This window comes from Nesoenas mayeri, assembly GCF_963082525.1.
Source record: "Nesoenas mayeri genome assembly, chromosome: 8".
NCBI classification, from domain to species: Eukaryota; Metazoa; Chordata; class Aves; order Columbiformes; family Columbidae; genus Nesoenas; species Nesoenas mayeri.
In genome coordinates, this window is record NC_137554.1 from 25,473,220 (window position 1) to 25,494,773 (window position 21,554).

The following is a 21,554-nucleotide window of genomic DNA, read 5'->3' on the forward strand; positions in this document are numbered from 1 at the left end:
TTGTGGAAGAAGTAGTTATTTTCCCTTGCTGTATTACCTCAGAAACTAATTTAAATTTCTTCCAGCAGTATCATCTGAAAATATTTCAAGAATGTACTGTTTTCCATGCCTGTCAACTTAACACTTTCTTTGATGGATTTCGCAGAGTTCGATTCTGGGGAGCACATCCAACCTGCTGCTGCAGAGCCCGCCTCACCTCCCGGTGCCACAGCAGCAGCTCATGAAGATTGAAAACCTCCAGGCTAATAGTGTAAGCTCCTCTCTTGGACTGTCTTTTCTTAGAGCTGATAAAACAAATAATGGTCTTCATCTAGTCTAATATAACAATTTAGTGTATCTAAAAAGATCAACTGATTGTGAAAGCTTTGTAAGAAATACCTACAGACAGATTATTTTAATCATTTACACAGTTTTTTATTCTTCCTTATAGAAACCGGGTTTGCTGGGAGAACCTCCAACAATGCTACTTCAGACAGTTCTGGGAGTAGGGGTAATGCCGTCAGTGAGCTCAGGCATGGGAGCCCGTGGAGAAGCTCTTAAGTGTAAATGACATTTTATTTCATACCGAATCAGTAGAAATGCTCAGCTTGAAATGATGCACCTTACTTTCGCCCACTTCAGCAATAGCAATGATCTGTTTGAAGCTTATCACTGCACAGAGCTGGACAATCATGCATGTTATATAGCTATATAGCTAAGTTAACAAGTTCTATAGCTATACAACCAATAGCTGGTTTAAGCAGGGACCAAACTTGGAATATCTTGCTTTCTTGTCTGGCTTCGCTCATCTGTTTGTAAGGGAAGAAAGAGGACACTGTGGCATTGGCTGAATATTTGCAGGTTGTTAAATATTCTGCTTGCTCAGTTATTGCCATTTTTAGTGCACTTGGAACATGTTGTAATTTAGGATCAAAATTTGGGGGTTTGTTGTCAGATAAATCTGAGTAGCTGAAGAGGCACTGGAAATAGTGGGTTTTTTGCATTCATGTTATTAAGCAATAGATCTTTGACATCTGGTCTGTGACAGATGTCAATTTTGAATGCAAATTTCTGCGACAATGATGCCTTCAATTTTTATGAGGAAAGATCAGTTGTGATACTACTTAGTGCCTCTTTTTTGTTTCCTCCATTGAGAGCCACATACTCTGCAGTTCTAGCCATGATTTGAGTCATGGTAATAACCAGTAGCAAGGACAAGCTTGTGGGGAGGAGCAGAAAATAAATCTATTCTGAATGTCTAGGTTTTCATTTTGGAGAATACTTTCTTGCTCTTTTGTTTGTAAAAATAATTTTACTAATGCCAGTTGAGGTGGGGTCTTTCCCCTGCTGTTCCAGTGCAGGATCGTCTGGGATGTTGTTCACAGTTTTTTTTGAAGGTGACAGGACTAACTTATAGTAAATGTTTAGAAAAGTCAGAGTTTTCTTCTATTGTATTTGGTTTAAATAGAGTCATTTGCTCCCGGGATGGTGAAAGAATAAAAACTATCATCAGAATCCAGTGTAAAGTAGATCTCTCAATGTTTTTCTCATCACTTAGTAAAAACCACAAACAAAATGTACTGATAAATCTTGCCTAACAGAGAAGTTTCTCCATTTATGGTTGACTACAGCATCTAATCTGACTGCAATGCAAGCGGCGGCGGCTGGGATGGGCATCCTGCCATTCTTCCCCAATCAGCACATTGTTGGACCAGCTCTGCCAGGGCAAAATAACGCTCCGGATAAACAACCGGCTACTGAAGCGGTTGTCTCGGGATCGCAGCCTTATCACCAGACCTTAACAAATCTTCCTGCGGGAGCTTTGCGGGCCGGCCATGCCAAACAACAAAATCAGCTCAAAAATACTGACACAAATTTGGGGGTAAGGAACACTGAACATTGAATACAAATACTTCCTTTTTTTCACGTGTGGATGTTAACATGCTTAAGAGTTAACTTCAACTGCTTACTGTTGTTCTTCACTATAACATTTGCTAAATCACAGGATCGTTCATGAGATATTTTAAGGTCATTTCAGTTATGAATAATAGGGAGAGAACAATAATGCTCTTTGGTGGTCCAAATGAATTAAGAAAGGAATCTTTTTACAATGCTGGAGGGTTTTTTTCCCGTGTGTCTGCCTCATAGTGTTTGATGATGAAATTACCTCAAGGGCAGTGTCCCTTTCAAAGAATGGAAATTGAACTTGTGGTTGGATTTCATGACTAATCAGGAGCAATTCTGGTGGTATGTAGTGCCTTTGGGTTTTGAAGTGGTGTGTCTCTATAAATATGTATGTGTGTATATATGAATTTTCCACTTTGAATCTGTACCCTCTTAGCCATAGCTGGCATATTCTCAGTCTGAAATCAGTTTTAGGAGTTACTCCATTTAAGTCAATGGAGGTGATGTTGATGGCATTGGATTTAAATTAAAGCAGAATGGTCTATTGATGTTTTTTAGTAATTTTGTTCCTGTCATTATCAGAACTTACTTTTTGTCATATACATAAATCATTTTATATCTGTGTGTAAAAATGTTCTTAATTCAGATCCGATCTGTGTTTTCCTAAGCATTTGAAGCAGTTAGATTATAGATTATATAATTAGAGTATATAATTTTGGTGTCTGCATTTGTTAGACAGCTTTGACAGATTTGGTCCTACTTCAGAAAGTACACTTTTAAAATTTTTACAACACTTTTTATTGTAATGAAGTCGGATTTTACCTATGTACAGATACACGTGGATAAAATACATAGGCTGTGTGTGTATTCTTATATAAAATCAGTGGTTTTATTTAGTTAAAATGAAATTTAATTAAACCATTAGAAGTCTAGGTAATTCCTTTATTTCTGTGAATATTTATCAGGAAAAGTGTGGGGTTTTTTTAAATCCTAGTAGATGTTTTAATTGTTTCCATTTCTGCATCAGTAGATAGAAGGCCCAATTTGCAAAAATCACTACCTTGACAAGACAGCCACAGCCTGTACAGTCACGTTATCTTAAATACCAACTTCTGCATCAGATAAAGAATTACAGCACTCTCAAGTTTTCTGTGTTTAAAACCTCGTCTCAATGTTTTTGAAAAGTTGTTGATTAATACTATTTTACTGAAAACAGTATTAATCCCTTAAAATAATGGATTTTTTTTTTCCTTAATGGGTTTTGAAAGGATGAAAGGACATAGAATAGAAGTGTCTTTCAGTTACATATTTCAGACAAGCTATGGAACATGTTATGGCTACTTCTTCCTGATTTCTGTTATTTATTCTACATAAGCTGACGAGAAATAAGCTGGTAGTGTAGATGAGCGATAATGGCAGAGTGCAGACAGTGTCATCCCTCCTGTCTAGGGTTTGTTTGTCCTTTATTTGCTTATTTGGGTGAAGAAAGTTTGTTTGTTTGTTTGTTTGTCTTGGCCACTCACTTGATGCCAACTCCCTGCACCTGGGGTCTTTATGGTGGTTATTATTCACTTACTTCAATGCAAAAGGTTATCTTTTGTTTGTTTATTTTTAATATCCTTTAGTAACTCGCAATCAAAAGAGAAACATTCCTACAGAATTACTTGGTACAGACAATGTGTCCAGATATTTATTTTACAAATCTTCTTGTTACATTTCATAGGGCTAAATTATTTTCTAAATCCTGCTGGGACACTTCCCTTATTTTTGACAAATGTTGTATGAGTATAATGCACACTGACCTGTCCGATTGTTTGGCAGACTCCCTTGAAAAAACAGACTTCGCTGCTGGGAGACCCACCAAAAGAAATACGGCTTAGTACCAACCCCTACTTGAATTTGGCAAGTGTGTTGCCTGGTATATGTCTTCCAGGTAAGCAAACATTTAGTGGTTTTAGTCGCAAGTTTCCTCAACCAGAATGTGGCAAATAGTTGTTGTGTTTGGCAGGTAATTCCAGTTACCACAACATTTATCTTTAATTAAATGCTGTAGTCTGTCTTAAAATTGCAATGCAGTGTGTCCTTAATGTTTTATTGGGGAAGGATAAATTTTCAGAGTTAATGGGATTACTGATCTAGACAACTTCAGAAAGCCTTTCAGTTTTTAGAAGACTGATTAATTATGGACACAGCCTACTATGAAGTAGCAAATTTCTGTTGTAATCCCAGAATGTTGCTAAACAAGAGTGCAACCGAATTTGTGCAGTTTATGCAAACCACATATTCTTTGTGTTCTGAACAGCAATTGCCAGCAAAGCCTCCAGCCCACCACAGCAGACCGGGCTTCCGAACAGCGTTGTGGATGCTGCCGTGTCTCAGGGAACCACATCACAACACGCCATGGAAAATTATTTTAATTACTCCCAGCAGCATGGGGAATACACACAGGTACGTTGCTCTGCTTTCTTCTGACGCCTGGTTCGTCCCTCGGAGCTCTGGTAGCAGGGATTTTGGCAGAGATCGGCTCAGAGATCCCTCCCTGAGCTGCTTGTCGTTTTTCTCTGTGTGCTCTTTATGTGTTTTGTGGCTCATATGTGGTCTGCCAGCCCCATTGAACAGCACTGCCCAACATCGCAGACCCTCTTCAAGGGCTCCTAGGTTTCCTGCAGCTGAAGCCAACCCTGTTCTTCACTGATAGTTTCTCCTTCCGTGTACAAAATAGATGTGGCACAAATTACACCTCATGCCAGTCAAAAACAGCCTGAATGCATTCCCTGCTGCGGTGTCGTAACCATGGAAAGATTACTTCTGGAGAACCTGAGTTGATAGCAGTCAGCTAAAAAAAATTACACGTTAGAATTTCTGTCTTGGCTTTTGTCTGTCATCAAAACGATGAAGTTTTTCTCTTTCCAAGAAATGTTCAGGTTTTCTTGAGCTTTGGCTGGATCCAGAGGAGAGCGTGCTCTACTAGAAGTTGCTGTGTAGCTTTGGGGATTTGTGCAGTCTCTGCTGGCTGGTTTCACAGCACGGGATTTCTCCCGTTTGGTGGTCAGAGCGTGGCTGTTCAGGGAGGGCTGCCCTGCCGTGGAAAGGGGTTTGTTGTACTGGGTTTCACAGGCAATGGGACATTGTGTGAGATAATATTTACATATTTTCATTACTAGTCTGTGTAGAAATATAATTCTATACTAATCAGAGAACTAGATCGTGATGTCAAGTGATGTTTAAACTCTTGGGTCTGCGCTGCGACACCCACCCTGGCCCTGCTGTAGATCTCCTGCCTTGTCCCCATCACCTCCTCCTCTCCAGGGTCTGTTGAATCTCCAGAATCTGCGTTGCTCCAAAGCTCCTGGGGCAGAGTCAGTGGGGTGCGGAGGACAGAGCGGGCGCAGGGGTGGGCACGGGGCTGGTTTCGGAGGGGTCAGGGTCACCACACGGCGTTCGCTGCAGTGGGGAGATTTGCCAGGGGCCAGACCCATCTCATCAGGTCAGATCTGGTGACAGGGTAGAGAAGCAAATGAGATTGTCACATGGGCTGTTGTGCTGTGTTCCTTCGAAGCGCTAACATAGTCTTGAAGTTGTTTTTTTTTGAACCTGATTGTTGGCTTTAAATTCATTCTGGCGTCTCCTGGAGGTAGTTCCCAACCCTAAATCCTTAAAATACTGTAAAAAAAAAAAAATAGCTAGTATTGTAGTGTTAGTGCTATTAGTATTATCTTTAGTAACGTGGAGGACTCAGATGATGTCACTGAGGTGCAGAGATGCCACATGTCACCATTCACCTGTATTTGATGCAGCAGAAATTACATTGCCCTTGCATCCACTGCCAAGGAAGTGCTGCCTTGTGCATCTTTTAAGCACTTAACATAGTTTTAAGTGTTTGGTTTGAGCTTTTTCACTGGTGTTCAACATGTTTCGATGCTTCTTGGAGAGCTTTGCCTTTTATTCATTCTCATGTCCTGCGAGGCCTTACAAATTGTTTCCATTTCAAATGATCTCAGTAGACAGCTAATGGGAAGAGATTTTCTCCTCCTTTATAGGAGGCTGTTCAGCACTGGTATCAGCATTATGCTCAGGCATATAACTCTACCCAGGCAAGAGTCGATGAATTTGAAAATGAAGCCTCTGAGGTGAGAAATAATTCTATTTCCTTCCTGTCTCTGTTGGCTGTTTCTCCCACCGGCCGTACGGGTGCTTTTGGATCTTGGACACGTGCTTTGTTCGCTGATAGCGGCTGCTGCTGCCCGTACCACAGAAATGAGGGACTGGAGAGTGTGGGACAAATGGCACTGCATGGGCACCCTCGGCAGGACATCCTGCATGGTTACTCTTCAGGATTCATACTCACGCTTTTGATTATATCTGCCATAAATAGCCCTCTCTCTAAAATCCCACAATCCAAAGTTGCCTGTAAAGTTCAGGAGTGTATTAAAATCCTCCTGTCAAGAGACAGCACACCATAACCTTATTTCCTAGGGAGTCTATTGAAGGATTGTTTCTCGCCCAGGCCATTATATAGCCCCAGGTTTTGATGGCCAGTGAGAAGCACACTTTTTTTTTTTTTTTAAAGGAATTATATAAACTGTCCCCCAAATCCTACATTTTGCCCAAGAAATTGCTGCATGCCTGAGCTGCTATGAGTTGTACACTCCTTGTAGCAACTGAGTGTGACTCAGCTCTGTTTTTGTATCTGCTGGGTGCTCATTACTTACAGCAAGTAAAAATGAATTATTAAACCTATTTTCTTTCAACTTCTGGTTGATGACGGATCCCATTCTGCATTTAGGAATCTACAGGTGGATCTTACCCCGACTACAGTACCTGTTTGCAGGTCATGCCTACACTTTACAGTGGAGCCCAGGGACCATTCCAGCCAGGCAGCTTGTACCTTCCTCCACAAAAACCAGTAAATAAGGTGAGAGGAGAGACCCAGCAGACCGGCTGCAGCTGCAGCCTCTGCTGGTGGAAGCGCTTCTTAATTGTCTTCTGCTGCCACCGAGTGGACTTTGGACCCACGGCAAGCCAAGGCAGAGCTTTTCCACTGCGCCCGCTCTCTGCAGGACCCTGAGTTGCCAGGATCCCGCATGGTTCCTGGTGGATGTGACAGATAAAAGCAGCTGGGCAGGGTGTGCCAGCGCCAGAGCCCTCCAGCCCCTAGAGACCCTTGCTCCTCGCTGCCCACAAACCACCAGGCAAAGAAAGGCTGGATGTTTGCAAGCAGACTTCTTGGAAAGATGGTATCTGTGAGGCTGAGTGTGCCAGAATGCCTTGAAGGAGGCAAATAAAGTAGGACATGAACAAAGGAGGAGGAGGAAGTTCACACTGGTTTTAGATGTTATGCAGTGAGTGCCACTGGGATAAAACCTCTGAAGTGGAGTTAGCAAGTCACGGCAGTGTCCAGATAACTACAGCCACCACTTTGTAGTCCTGCTAACTGGCTCCTGGGAGGAAAACCATTGTAAAATGGCTTTAGTTCCAAATATATAACAGATGTCAGATGCAGCCTACTTCAGGCAGACTCGTTGCGCAAAACTTCCTTTGTCTGTCTCACCCAGTAGATACTTAGTTTTCATCAATAAAGATGTGGGAGAGATGGGGGAATGCTATGGAAGCAGTTAGGACCAGCCTAAAGGAGGCTGGAGGCTGAACTGACAGGAGGATGGTTTAACAAAGACTGAGCCAGTGGGGATGAAAGCTTTGTACAGTGTGAGCACAGGTTGTCTTTCCTGAGTGCCTTAGAAGCCCTGAGGAATTCACACCCTCATGCTGTAAGTAAATCGCACTCCTCCTGTTTTTACAGAAGGGAGAGACCTTAAAAGGTGGGATGGGAGAGACCCTTTTGGAGGAGATTTAGAAGGAACACACAACTGCAGCAATTTGTGACTCCTAGATAGGAGCTGGTTTTGCTGTGTCTTGGTATAAAGACACAGAACGTGGTGCCATGGGCTGTGGAACCTCTAGCTCTGTGCAGCAAAAAGTGGAGCTTTTGGGTTCCTGACAGCTTTGATATCACTGAACACAAGTGGAATGGTAACAAGAGGAGATAGTCTGAGGTTTGAGCTAACGAATACCTTTCAGTTTATCTCCAGCCTAAAGAGGAAAGCTTGTATGTGGAGGTGATGTTGAACAGCTTGCTTGAAAGTTTGTTTTGATGCCAGATGCCATAAAAGGCAGAAAGAGAGCAGTCAGTCCCTTGGCACAGACCAAGCAGAGGATGGTTTGCCCGCAGTGAGGTACTTTGCTCGTTCATTCCTGGAATGAAAAGATAAATGCCAGTGAAGAGGGACACAGACCGGTCCCCAAGAGGCTCTTGTATCGGTTAAGAGCGTGTGCTCACATGTGTGCACTTGCATTAACCCTGCAACCCATTTGTCTCCTGTGTCTGGGAGCTGCATTTCAGGGGTTCAGAGCATGGTCGGAGGTTTGTGTGATGCGCACAGAGATGCTGTGCTGGCGCACGAGCCAGGACCTGGTGGAGCTTGTAGTACACGTGGGACATTCCCACGGGTGCTAGAAGCGCCAGGGGAGGCGGGGGAAACTAAATGTCACACGAATTCCTATTTATGATAGTGACAAGTGCATGCTAAAATGAAATTGGACTTAGCGGGGATGGTTTGAGTTGTGAATGGGAATTAGTGAGGGCTGCTTCTGAAAACTGCTGAAGCTTGGGGACACTTAGTTCTTTTGGTTAAGGAGTTAAGTGTCTTGGTTTGTAAAACGTTAAGGTTTCTAAAATATTCACTCTAACATGAACCAGAACCTGAAATCTTCTGATCTAGGAGCCAGACTTAACCCAGGATGCATAATAATGTTGAGCAGGATGTGGTGAGCTCAGGTTCAGGTGGTTGTTACAGGGCAGATGCTTCAGTCTTTTGGAACAAGGTGACTGTTTAAGATACTTGTTAATGAAATTAATAACACGTTGGGGGAAGAGAAAAGCGATCAGGAGGAATTGATAGGGCGGTGAGCTCTGCTGTGTGTGTACAGCTCCTAGGGCTGTAGAGCTGTGGATATTGCAATGTCCTGCTCTGGTGGATGCTGGAGATGAACCGAACCAGAGTCTTGCAGACCCCAAGGAGCCCTTGGTGGTGAGGCAGGGTCAGGTCCTACCTTGGGACCCTCGGGACTTTGTGTGTTAGATTGAGCCATTTTAGTTGAAGTTATGATTAAAGAACCATTAACGCTCTGTCCTTCACTTCGGTACCACGTGGAAACTCATGCCTGCAAGAGGCAGATGCTTTCCTGTAATTCACAGCACAAACCACTTTGGCACAGCTGGAAACCACATCTGTCAACATCTGCTTTGCCATGACTGCTGTGCCAGGACACTTCAGCCCATTCAGCTCTCCAGGAGAAAAGAAAGAGGCACCAAAGGTGCTACACTGGTGCCTTATTTGAACAGATGATGCTGCCTGGAGCTGCCGAGGCTGCAGCGTAACAGCATGGCCATTACACCGCTGCTTTTTAAACGTGCACTGTGGAGCGGGGGCACCCGGCCCTGCCAGCCCTTTGCCCTCACAAAAACGCATGGATGGTGGGACACCAATGCTTTTACAATCCTTTTTTTTTCTGTAGGGAAAGGGCACAACCACTGACTCATGAGCTGTGTATAGCTGGACCTTAAAGCCGAAGGAGTCGGGCCTTTGGAGTCGGTTACCGGCTCCTGGTCCTTCCCAAGCTGTATTTATTGACACGTTGGCGCTGGATCATGTGTCACTTGTTTTCTTCTTGTCCTTAGGTGGCTCCGCCGAGAAGCGAGAAGCGCAGCTCTTCGTACCTCATCCCCTCCCCGGATCCCGGCCCCGGGGAGTTCCTGGGCCCGCAGACTCAGGGCTCCGCAGCGCGATACGCAGAGTCCTCGCTGAAAAAAAAGCGCGTTTATTGAGACCTAAACAATCCCTCCCGCCCTCGGGTTGTGAAGATGGGCTTTTCGTACCTCTGCTATTTATTGCTGCCTTAACTTCAGACAAATAATTCTTCTTTCTGTGTGGGTTAGAGGTATCCCAGCAGGAGCAACAGGCAGATTTGCCAAGGAAACGGTACGTTTGCTACAAGATTAGCCATTTCGGGGTAGTCAGATTTGTCTTCTGAAAGGACGGATGGTGTTTCCTTTGTCGTCTGCCACTGAGGGAATCGGTGGGCCGGGGCTGACAGAGCCAAGGAACTCGGTGAGTTTTGGTACTTAACGTACCAGCTGAAAGCAATAAAAATCCTGAGGAGGGAAAGCTGATCCTTTCTCTGCTCCTCGGGCTGAGCAAGTTGAAAGATGAAGTATTGACAGTAATTTTTTTTCTTATTTTTTTAACTCAGACTGTGGGGGTTTTTTTCAATCTTTTTTTTTTCCAGGATTGAGTTCTGCATTTACAGCCTTTATATTTTTAATATTTCCTCTTAATCCTGGAATGGAGACATACCAAATGTATTACCAGAGCCTCTGTGATGTTTTTCAATAAATGTTTGTTAAAAGTAAGGTGCTGTACTGTGTGCTGCCTTCCGATGTGAAATGCAATTTGGACAGGTGCTACTTGGACAATGAAGTAAGTAACCTTTATCTGCTTTTAGGCCAAGAAGCTGTAGTTATTCCTTGGAATAAGTAATTTGTGGTTTGTGACTGCACCCGTGTAACACAGGGTGTGGGGCAGGGCTGCTGCCCCACTGCAGGACATGGAGCGGGGTTAAAAATAACTGAAAGTGGGAAAAATCAGGTGTGTGTTGTACTTTTTGTGGATGTGGATAATTCAGAGTTACAGCCTAGACTGGGCTGTGAGCTTGGCCTGCCCATAAGACTTCCTATTTGTAGCTTAGTCATTAAGCAACTCTGATTAGAGTTTGGTTTGTTTTGGGGTTTGTTTTTCCCTTCTGCTGTTAATCTTTGTAGCTGAAGATGTAGAACATATTCCTGTTGCAATCAGTGTATGTGACAGGTAAATGATGAGCCAGCCCTCTGCGACGGACACTGGGGCTTTGCTGCCTTGGAATCTTGTTTCAAATTCAGGTCCTTCTTCCTTAATTGTGCCAGATAATACTGAAGCCATTTAGCAACATTGATATATATTTTTTTAAAGTCTTAAATCCTGCCTTTCAAGCAGGATACAATTTTCAAAGCTTAAAAAACCACGCTGAGGGTCCCTCGTGGCTCCGAGTGGGGATGCACAGCACTAACTGCTTCAGGCCAAATGGCAGCGCAGGTGACAGAAGCTCTTCTGGGATTTGACCCGTGTGGATTGATAACTCATGTAAAATTTTGTTCAGACTGTGTGTATATGCAGCTTTCTCAACTTGTCATGCTTTACACTGACAATACATTTAAAGTGGATTTCTGTGGGAAGAAAAGATCTCTGGACTATCTATAAAGTAACTGTTTAGTGTAGGGAAAGGTTGTTTTGAAGACGCGTTCTCATCACCGTTCCCGTGGAAGTTACATTTTAAAATCTTTCTCTGTTTAATTTATGCTTTTAAAAGATATGCACGTGGAGAAAAAAAAAATCTTTATTAGATTTGTTTGTATAAAGAGTAACAAAGTGCTTACAGATTTAAACCAGGCTCCTAAGTGACATACAGAAAAAAAACAGGTAATACTGTAAAAATAAATCTGACCTCGTTGCAACTCATAATTACAATTTTATATATATATATAGATATATACTTAATGACATCTTTCTGTTATTGGCAGAACTATCATCTCCTCAAAGCCTTTTCAGCAATCCAGATGTGGTGGGAACACAAATCCAAGGACGGGGTGTCACACTCATTGTCAGCAGGGGCACAGCAGCCTTGTGGTCGCCTTCAAGGGCCAAATGGCATTTTAGGACTATTTATACAGTCCTGTTTTTAAAGGACTATATAAATCAAACAGATTTAAGTCTTGCATTTTTGAATGCTAGATTTGGGTTTAATTAACAAAAGCAAATATTTTTAATGATCTAGCTGTGAAACTGGTTGTGAGAGCAACAGGAAAGTCAAAGGCTTTCAGAATCGGATCAGAACTGCTGTGTGGCTTCTTTACATGCCATGGCAAATCAACAGTACCGGTTTCACCAGTTTCACTAACACTAGTGGAAACTGAGTAGTTTCACTCAATAACTGCAATTCCATATTGACTAAAATGGGATAAACCATTCAGGTGCTCTTATGCAGCCTTGTGCTTTTTCTATACTTCTCTCTGACCCTCCTCCAAGCTGTCACACATGAACATATCTTCTTAATCGGAACTGCCACAGATATGACAGCATTCTGCTCCTCTGCACTGTGCCTGAGCAACCTGAAATAGCCCTGTTTGTTAGCACAAGCAGAAGAGGGAACCGCTGGCATCACGTAATAATGCAACATCCAGCTGGTAAAATTATAAATACGTCACGGAAAAACAAACAGAACAAAGGTATGTTTTTTAAAACTATGCTGTGCTCTCTCCTGCAAGGTCCATTTGGTCTGTGCACAGAGAAATCCAGATCAAACAAGGACACCTGTGTCCTGGACATGGGTCAGCAAAAGTTTCCAGTTAAACCACAGCTGTGGGCCCTGGCTGGACTCATTTTCAGCTGAAACGCAAACTCTGGTCCTGACAAATGGTACGTGGTCCCAGCGCCGTCCCTTTGGCAAACTGGGTTTCAGCCCATACAGCAAATCAAATAAAGGGCAGTGCTCTTAAAGAATCGTCACCATTGGCCAAGTGAATGGTGTTCCAGAACTGCTGAAATGAACGAACCTGCTGCCGTCTACTTTAGCTCGTTCTTCTTTCACAGGGGATGCTCCCCCAGGTTCTGTACATTGATTCATTTTCTATCCCCAAAGTGTGCAATTACTTTTTGTCCGCACACTTGTCCGCGCTGCAGCTCCCTGCGGTCCCAGCTGCCACACGCTGCCTTTGCACGGGTCAGAGCCACGGACACGGGGAAGCTCCAGCGGGCAGCAATGGGCCACGGGGCTGAGGAAAGGCAGGTATATTTATCCAGAATACATGCTGATCCAGGCTTTGTTTTGCTTTGTATTTTTTGAACATGACAGTCAAGCAAATTTTTTTTAAATATACACCAGAGCTCGGCCCTGCACACTGGTTAAGATGAGCCGGTTATTTTGTCTTCTCTGGATTTTTATGCCAGAGTTGGTTTTTTGTTACTAAAATTTAAGTGCACATGAAGGATATTTGTCAGCCAAACATCATCTTAAAAACCTTGATACACTATCAAACATTATTAAATTACTGTATCAAGCCCTCTTATGTCCACCAGTTACTCAAGGAATAAGCGCGCATAGCAGCTTGTTTTAAGTGCTACAGATTGCAGTAACTGCAGCATTTTTTTGACATGGCTCCTTCTGTTGGAATCTATCGGGGTCCTTCAAATTGTGGTGAGAACATAATGAGATAAAACTGCCCTGCAATAACAGCAGCAAAAGGAGTTGAAGCTATTGTTTCTGCCATAGCTTTGAATTCATTTGATCCAACCGTTGACTAAAACTGAAAAGGAAAACTGTTGGAAAAAGAATCCTTTAAACACATTAGCACAGTCAGAGTACAAATTACGGTAGTTAAAAAACAAAAACAAAAACCAAGAGGTCTTGGGCATTTACATTTTGACACTGACAAAGTACTGACAGTATAAAAAAAAATTAATTACATTTTACTCATAATTGTTTCAAATCCTTGAATCAGATTGTGAAAGCTTGTCCGTTCATCATGCATGAATATCCAACACTTCCTCATCAGCTGGTCCACCTAAAAAATAAATAAAGAAATAAATTAAGGGATGCCCGAAACATTTAATTTGTTTTTCCAGTAAATAGAATGGAGCGGCTTCTCACTGCTATAAAGTGAAGAACTCTGACAGAAATGTGCCATAGATTTTGATCAGAATTAGCAACTGCCTGTTACTAGTGGGGGTTTTTTTGTTTAAGTGGAGGTGACAGGGCAAACAGTGATGCAGTTGTTGTGTAACAGGGATGTTGTGAACTTGGGAATGCCAATGTCTAATGCTTAAAAAAACAAGGAAAAGCTTTTTCAATAGCAAACCTGAAGGTTTTCCTACCAGGATTAGCCAGGCCTACTGAACTGAGGACATGTGGGGCTTTTGGTGTTTAAAATGCAGCGCCAAGGGCACAGCGCTACCAACGCACAGCCGTTACCTCCTCTGGGCAGCCGGGCGGACGCGGCAAACGCTTTTCTTCCTGCAGGACGCGCACCAACCGCGCCACCGTCATCTGTCCCTGCGTGGGGCCGATCATCTTCAGGAACTCCTGCAGAGAGAGCCGCCGTCACTCTTGTTTCCAAAAATAATCCTGAATTTATTTTTAAATATCCAATTTAAGCAACTCGAGCAACTCTTTCACAAGCACTTACTGCCATGGGACTGGACTCGGAATCACAGTAGGTGAGCAGTTCGTACAGCGTCACGCCAAACGACCAGACGTCTGAGGCGATATAGAATTTACTCTGCAGCAGGCACTCCGGGGCGTACCTGCGGCACAACAGACCCTGGTAAACTCACAGCAAACTGAAGCAGCACATTCTGCAATTACAGCGTATGTAAATTAACATGCCCACAGGGCTTGGGGTGTCTCAGAAATAGTAAATAAGGCACAAGTGTCACACAGCACGTCGCTGTGGAACTAAAGAAGGCCAAAAACAAGATTGTGGGAAAATGGATCATTAAGTGCAGGAAGAAATAAAAAGCACAGGAGTGGATACGGAGAGTCTGCCAGGTGCCTTTTCCTTGTTCTGGTGTTGTATCATTATTTAGGCCTCTTAGCAAAACAGGAAAAATCTTCAGGATGCCTAAAAGCCTATGGCTACAGAAGCAAACAAAGTATTCTGCTGCATAGTCTGGTTAAAAAAAATGTTAATACCAAAAAACAGGGCTGTCGAGGTCGTCCTTGACCGTGTAGTACTCCTTATCCGTCTCGATGGCTTTGGTGAGACCAAAGTCTCCAATCTTCACTCTGTTCTCGCTCTCGACGAGGACATTTCTTGCTGCCAGGTCCCGGTGCACGTACTGACAGGAGCCCAAATAGTCCATGCCCTAAATGAGAAGAAAGCCTTTCATGCCACATTCAACATTTCAGTCGCTGTTTTTTCCCCAGCATCCCCTTCAAATGCTCCCTTGTTCAAGGGGTGATTCTCCAGGTTTCCCGTGACAGATCCTCTTGTCTGATGGCACTTTCCAGGGTCCTTTTCTGACACCCCCTCACCCTTAAACTCAGCCTTGGATTCCTTGTTTGTCGAGACTGTTGTTTCTGCTTTGTGCTTTTTAACTTGTGGCTGAGCAGTCACCATCCTCAGACCCTTCTCTCTCTATAGTGATTATTTTGTGTCATGATTGATAAAACTGACTCTACACTTCTTAAAACTGCCCCATCCACCATGAGCACAAAAGCAGCGTCTCTTGCCGAAAGCAGATCACTTCACACGGCCTGACCTCCCTGTGCTTGCATCTCTTCCTCACTTCAGATTTGCACGTTGCTCCTTCCCTCTGGCCAACAAACCCTTTCTGACGCTCACCTTGCAGATCTGAACCGCGTATCTGAGAAGCTGTTTGAGGTTGATTTTGTTCTTGTTGCGGGGGAGATATTCCTTGAGGCTCCCAGAAGGGAGAAATTCCATGATGAGTTTAATCCCGCTTCCTCCTAAAAACAAAGCACAGGTTTAATTTGCAGACCCACAACCCTTCCCATGTCATTAACACCAATAATTCTTGTACAAGCCCACAGCACCAGTAGCATTCAATGTGTAACGATATCACCATATCGCGTGACTGTGGGCAGACTATGGCCCAAACTCCTGTTGCCATCACTAAACCAATCCAAAGGAGAATCTATTCCAGGCAGGACAGTTACTGAACATTAAATTCTTAAAGTTTTTTTAAAATATTGATTTAAAACAATCTCTATTGCAAATGCCAACAATACAAGGCAATAAGGCTTTTTTCTATGAATAATAACATTGGCTTCTAACAACAAGCTCTGGGTTTAGGGGGTTAAGACCCGGCTCGCTCCTGGAACACCGACACCACCAGCCTGCCCACGTGCTCGTTTTTTAATGGATTTGGTGAGAGCAGCAACCACGTTGCTGACATCCAAGTGAGCCAAGCACAAAAATGGGCAGGAGGAGGGACTGTAGAGAGAAAATTTTCCATTAAGAAGGAGACCTAAACCTATAAGAATGAACTAATGCTGTTTTGCTTTTTAAAATATTCAATTTTTGCATTAAAACCCTTTTAGTGTATACTTCTAATATTCTACATGAAGATTTACCATCTTCCATGCAAATTCCCTTGTATTTGACAATGTTCTCATGATAGAGATTCCTCAAGATTTCGATTTCCTTCTTGAGATCAGCGATGTGATTTCCTCCACTCTCGGGCTTCAGAGATTTAACTGCTACTTGCTCTCCTGTGTTATCGCCTTCTGGGTCGTATCTGCAAAGTTCAACCTTCCCAAAGTGGCCCTGATTGGAAAAGACCATAAATGCACCATTTTAGGCTTTTATCATTCACATCTTCCAGCTGTGTACACACACACATTTATCTGGTGTTCTGTATGTGACATGGCTCTTACCTCTCCCAAGTCACGGATTCTTTTCAAGAACCGTTTTTCGAAGAGCGTGGGATCGACCTCTGTAACGGGCTTCTTCTCTGAGACGATATCAGGATCTGGGAGGGGGAAAAAAGCCCCAGGTCAGACAGATTCCTGCACAGACACCTTGGTCTTGACACTTGAGAGCATCCTCAGTCTGCCGCTGTCAGTGCATTCCTATCCCTACAGTCACAACTTTGCTTATTTCAGTCCTCCCTACTTCCTGACAGGGAATTAATTGCTCCCATTAGTACAGGCTGGTCTGTCACCTGCTGATCTTCCTCCCTCACTCTATGGGTTGCTCCTTGGGTCTTTCTTCCAGATTCTGATTCTGTTTTCTCTCACCATACTTCCAACCCTGTAGTAGTTACACATTTTCTATGATGATTTATTTCTAGGTTTGGGATGTCAGTTTTTGCCCTTGACTGATCTGTAGTTGATCTGTAGTGATTTAAACCCAGGATGAACCAGGAGACAGAGTTACCTGTGGTAATGCTCTGAGTTGCTCAAGAGAGTCCTACGGAAATCTCACAGAGCTTGAAGTTGTCTTGAAACTAACCGAAGTCCAACCATGACCTAAGTCCAGCACTAAACCATGTCCCTAAGAGCCTCATCTCCGCATCTGTTCAACCCCTCCAGGGATAGTGACTCCACCACTGCCCCAGGCACTGTCCACCAATGCCCGACAGCCCTTTCCAGGAAGAAATGTTTCCTAATATCCAATCTGAACCTTCTCTGGGTGCCCACCCTGGCCAAAGAAACCAGCCTTCCTTGTCCCTCCCTCCCACCGATAAGCAAAACTGGGCCTTACTTTGCTCCTCCAGTTTGTTGATGTCCCTCATGATGGCTCTGAAGAAGGGTCTCTGGTGGGGGTCGTAGTTCATGCACTGCTTCATCAGGTCTGCCAGCTCCTTGCACGACGGCGTCGCCAACACAAAATGCCCCTCGTAGAACCTCTCCTTCTGTTAAGACACAAATGGAAACTCTGGCATGAATTTTAGCTTTTAACTTAATAAACTCATGTTCTACATCAGAAGATGTGACCATTAGATCCTTAATTCATCATGAACTTTTTATTTTGCTGAGGAAATCCTCCTTTTCAGCAGTAATGCTAAACCATCTCCTACCAGTAGAGAATTATTACTGTGCTGACTGGTGTATTGGAGCAACCACTGAAAACACATGAAGTTTCTAAAACACAGCGAAACTGTGAGAGAAAGAGAAAGCAAGCACATTTGGAACATATGCTGAGGGGCTCCAGCAGTGCTGAAACTGCCGGCAGCGTAGCAGAACAAGATTTATTCAATTTATTTTTAAGAGTTCAGAGTGAACAATAATGGTGTCCCACAGGAGAGCAGCTCTGAACCAATGGCCATAAGGAACAAGCAAGAACAGAAAAACCCGACTGCTTTTAAGCAGAACCTCAGTCAGTTTATAACTGGACAGAGGGGTTAGAAAAGGACAAGCTTGAGAGCATAAGAAATTATATTTAAACATTATATAAATTATATAAATTATATAATTATAAATTATATTTAATTGTTACTATGTTTTTAAAACCCCCAGCAAGGTCAGGTTGAAGCAATAATTAGCAATTTTTTTAATAAAGACAAGACTTCCTGCTGCAGCCTGTGATAATTTAGATGGATCAGCCCATTATCAATTCCAGCCAAGCTGGTTTTCCTGCAAGTTGAAAGCAACTCAAATTGGGTAAGGAAAATGAAGCGCTAAAGAGGGTGTAGCCAAGATGTCAAGGTGAAGTTCGTGTAACGGGTTTACCTCTGCTAACGTCTTGTCTTTGAGCGGTATTTCTCCGTTATAGCAGATCTCCCACAGCGTCGTACCAAAACTCCACTTGTCTGCCGCAATGCTTAAATTTTTGGAGTCTGCGACACACTCAGGTGCGATCCAGGGGATTCGCTCAACGCATTCTTGGATAAAACACAGAACCAGTGCATCTTGGACTTAGTATCAAAGGACTGAAAAAACAGCCTTCTAATTAATTATTCTTGTCTAACAAGACAGGTTAGTTTGCTTAACTAACAAAACCTAAAGCTGCAGTATTTGTCCAGTTTCAGGGAAATCTTCCTTTTCAAACCCCTGCTCTCAGAAGGATGTTTCTGTGGCTTTTACAAGGTTGTACTTTGAGCCATCCAGAAACTGAGACTCCTTCTGTATTACCTCACTAGACTTAACATGACTTTTTAAGAGAAACAAATACAACCAGCACCCGCCCTCTGCCCCGCTCCTTCCATGTCCTTTTCACAAGCTGGTTACTTCTACTCCAGAGCCAGTTCTAGCTGGTATAAATGGTATTTCTTCCTTTCCCCCTCCCCACCACACTGAAATCTGGTTCCTGTATCATACCTTGCCTGGACAGCACAGTTATGGGTATTCCTGGGTCGCTCAGCTTTATGAAAGGACCATATTCGGTGTCAATTCCCTCTCTTGCCAGTAGGATGTTTTTAGTACACACGTTGCCATGTACCAAATCCTTATCCTCCTACAGCAAGGGAAGAAAAGCACCGTGAGTGCAGTGGGCCAGCAATGCTCTGCGAGTGCTCTAACACACACACAGCATCGGGGATCGCCGCAAAATACTCCCAAGCTGAAAGCCAAAAATACAGCTTGGAAGAAATTATCCTAGAGAAAAACAGGCAAAGGAGGAGTAGGGACACATACTGTTCACACTTAAGTATTTGTAGAGCTGATGCACTTGGGAAAAAAGATCAACATGGTATTCCTTTATCACGAAGAGCGTATTTGCAGAACGGGGAGGCTATGAGAGCTTCCCCAGGCACATGATGGAACTGGTGGCAAACGCAAGCACACAGACTGGCCTGCTGCTAAAAAAGGAGCTCATCACCTTCACACCTTCACCAAGAGTCTTTCTCTTCATTTAAAGCAACGTAATGAATACAAAAAGAATATCATTGCACCATCCCACTACCCAAGAACAGAAATTCCTTAGTTACTAATGCACATGAAACCTCTGTAGCATTCAGGCAACACTTTTGTCAAGGTCCCTCCTTACCAAGTAGCTGAGGGCACTTGCGAGTTGTTTGGCAACTTTGAATTTCCAAGGAGTTGTCAGAACTTCACTCTTGCGATGCATAAACAGATCCAGAGGCCCAAATTCAACGAACTCTTCAACCATGATATCTGCAAAGTCAGGTACATAACATCAGTATTGCAATAATTGGTGTCTGGAGTAATCTGATAGGCCTGTTACCACCTTCCCCCCGCCTCAGGCAAGATGGTTATAATTTGTCTTTATTTCACCTTCCTTAAAGTTTATTTCCACACTCAGAGTCCAAATTAAAAGGCTGAGTGGCTTTATGTAGTAAATCTGGAACAAAGCATTTCAAAGCCCACAGGGCAAAGCCTTCCCAGGGCAATCACTCCTGCCAGAGGGCTGGTGTGTACTGACACCACCTCTCCAGCCTTCGTCAGGACTCATCCACTTACTCAAAGACAGCACTGGAAGGGAAAACTTGTTAGTGGAAAGGACGCTGCTTTGCTGTTCCAATTCCACTCCTGTCTGCACTGAAAAATCAAGAGGCAGCAGCTGCTGACCCCATCTCCCCCGTCCCCATCAAACCTCCCGCTGAACGTGCTGCCCGGGGTGATGTTCACCCAACTCACTCTCGACATCGCGGACGCAGACGCCATGGAGGAGGACGATGTGCTTGTGAGACACCTGCCTCATCATGCTGGCCGTTTCAAAGAACGCCTGCGAGAAAGGGAAAGGGGTCAGCCACAAAATTGCCAGTTATTGTGGTGGTCATCCAAGTCCTTAATACAGAGCATCAATAACAAAAACATCTGCAGAAGATCACTGTGTTTTCTAGTAACATGAAGGGTCCATGATGGTAGGGATCACAGAAGGGTTTGTGTTGAAGGGCCCTTCCCAGCTCCCCAATGCCACCCCTGCCATGAGCAGGGACATCTTCACCAGCTCAGGTTGCCCAGAGCCCCGTCCAGCCTGGCCTGGGATGTCTCCAGGGATGGTTCATCCACCACCTCTCTGGGAACCTGGGACAGGCTCTCCCCACCCTCAGGGGCAACAATTTCTTCCTCCTGTCAAGCCTCTGCAGCAATGGGCAGCGGAGAGCTGTTGGAGAGGGGCTGTTGTTCATTAGGTCACATAAGCAACCAGTGCTCTTCCCCATGGCCTTGCAGATGTGACTCATCAGCCTCTCTTACTAGATGATTAAGTAAAATGCAGATCAAGCAGCTTGCCCATGGCCATGTTGGTGACAGACTGGTGACAGACTTAGCAGCCTGGCGCACAGGGCGGGGGTGATTTCTGGCAGGCAGCCGGACCCTCTCTGAACTCCTTGGCTCTCAGCTGGCGCAGTCACGAAGTCACAATACCCTGGGTGTGGGTGTGGCGGCACATTTCATAAAATCATGGAATCATTTTGGTTTGAAAGGACCTTTAAGACTGAGTCCAACTGTTAACCTGACACTGAACCCTGTCCCTAAGAACCACAGCAAGGTCTGGGTCCCTTTTCCTTGTGCTTATGGTCTGCACACACACACACTGGTGTGCCTGTCTGATGAGATCAGCTTACTGGGTGACTCCAAAATTCTAGTCAATGATGGATTCGACTGCCTACAATGGTGAGATTCACCTTCAGCATCTCCCATTCCCTTACCATACACACAACCCCTTGTTTTTTAAAGGCTGTTCATATTTAACCATGTACAATGTGGTGAGGCCCAGTGTTTGTTAGTACAACAGACAAAAAGGAAAACAACTTGCCAAAGAAATGTCTCTGTGGCTGGGGTCCAGGACTTTGAGGAGGACTTTAATATCTTTTTCATTTTGATATCCTTCATTCTCATCATCTTTGTAGTTGAGAATGCCTGAGTAAATCTGTGTTTTCGTCCCTCTTCCAAGATGTTCGCCCTAAGACACAACACATTGTACATTTTTCAAAGCAGGACATGAAGCAAACAAGTGTAGATTTACAGGAATTCTTGAATCTCCTTCTCCAAGTGGAGAGTGAACTCAGCCCTCCACCTCATCTAGCTACATATAAGACTTAAAATTATGACAGCAAGAAATCAAATGACAGCGTGTTATTTTTCACTTTAGT

At 43.8% G+C, this 21,554-nt stretch overlaps 2 protein-coding genes across 3 annotated transcripts in view; one reads left to right on the forward strand and one right to left on the reverse strand.

The window, feature by feature from the left end:
- RAVER2 (ribonucleoprotein, PTB binding 2) overlaps positions 1-9,769 on the forward strand; it is a gene marked incomplete at both ends in the record, with an annotated part of 41,559 nt that extends 31,790 nt beyond the window's left edge. The window contains 8 exons of the mRNA XM_080348998.1: positions 146-250; positions 431-542; positions 1,611-1,861; positions 3,706-3,817; positions 4,187-4,332; positions 5,925-6,014; positions 6,671-6,799; positions 9,623-9,769. Coding sequence (XP_080205124.1) covers positions 146-250; positions 431-542; positions 1,611-1,861; positions 3,706-3,817; positions 4,187-4,332; positions 5,925-6,014; positions 6,671-6,799; positions 9,623-9,769 — 1,092 coding nt within the window. The remainder of the gene's footprint in view (positions 1-145; positions 251-430; positions 543-1,610; positions 1,862-3,705; positions 3,818-4,186; positions 4,333-5,924; positions 6,015-6,670; positions 6,800-9,622) is intronic.
- A 1,586-nt stretch (positions 9,770-11,355) lies between these two features.
- The window catches only part of JAK1 (Janus kinase 1), a 56,565-nt gene continuing 46,366 nt past the window's right edge, over positions 11,356-21,554 (reverse strand). For both annotated transcript variants that reach the window (XM_080348396.1, XM_080348397.1), the window contains exons 13-25: positions 21,218-21,364; positions 20,095-20,182; positions 19,484-19,611; positions 18,817-18,952; positions 18,229-18,380; positions 17,261-17,411; positions 16,432-16,526; positions 16,129-16,321; positions 15,377-15,501; positions 14,725-14,897; positions 14,219-14,336; positions 14,005-14,115; positions 11,356-13,597 (exon numbers count right to left, since the gene is read on the reverse strand). In XM_080348396.1, coding sequence (XP_080204522.1) covers positions 13,496-13,597; positions 14,005-14,115; positions 14,219-14,336; positions 14,725-14,897; positions 15,377-15,501; positions 16,129-16,321; positions 16,432-16,526; positions 17,261-17,411; positions 18,229-18,380; positions 18,817-18,952; positions 19,484-19,611; positions 20,095-20,182; positions 21,218-21,364 — 1,719 coding nt within the window. In that variant the 3' untranslated portion in view covers positions 11,356-13,495. The remainder of the gene's footprint in view (positions 13,598-14,004; positions 14,116-14,218; positions 14,337-14,724; positions 14,898-15,376; positions 15,502-16,128; positions 16,322-16,431; positions 16,527-17,260; positions 17,412-18,228; positions 18,381-18,816; positions 18,953-19,483; positions 19,612-20,094; positions 20,183-21,217; positions 21,365-21,554) is intronic.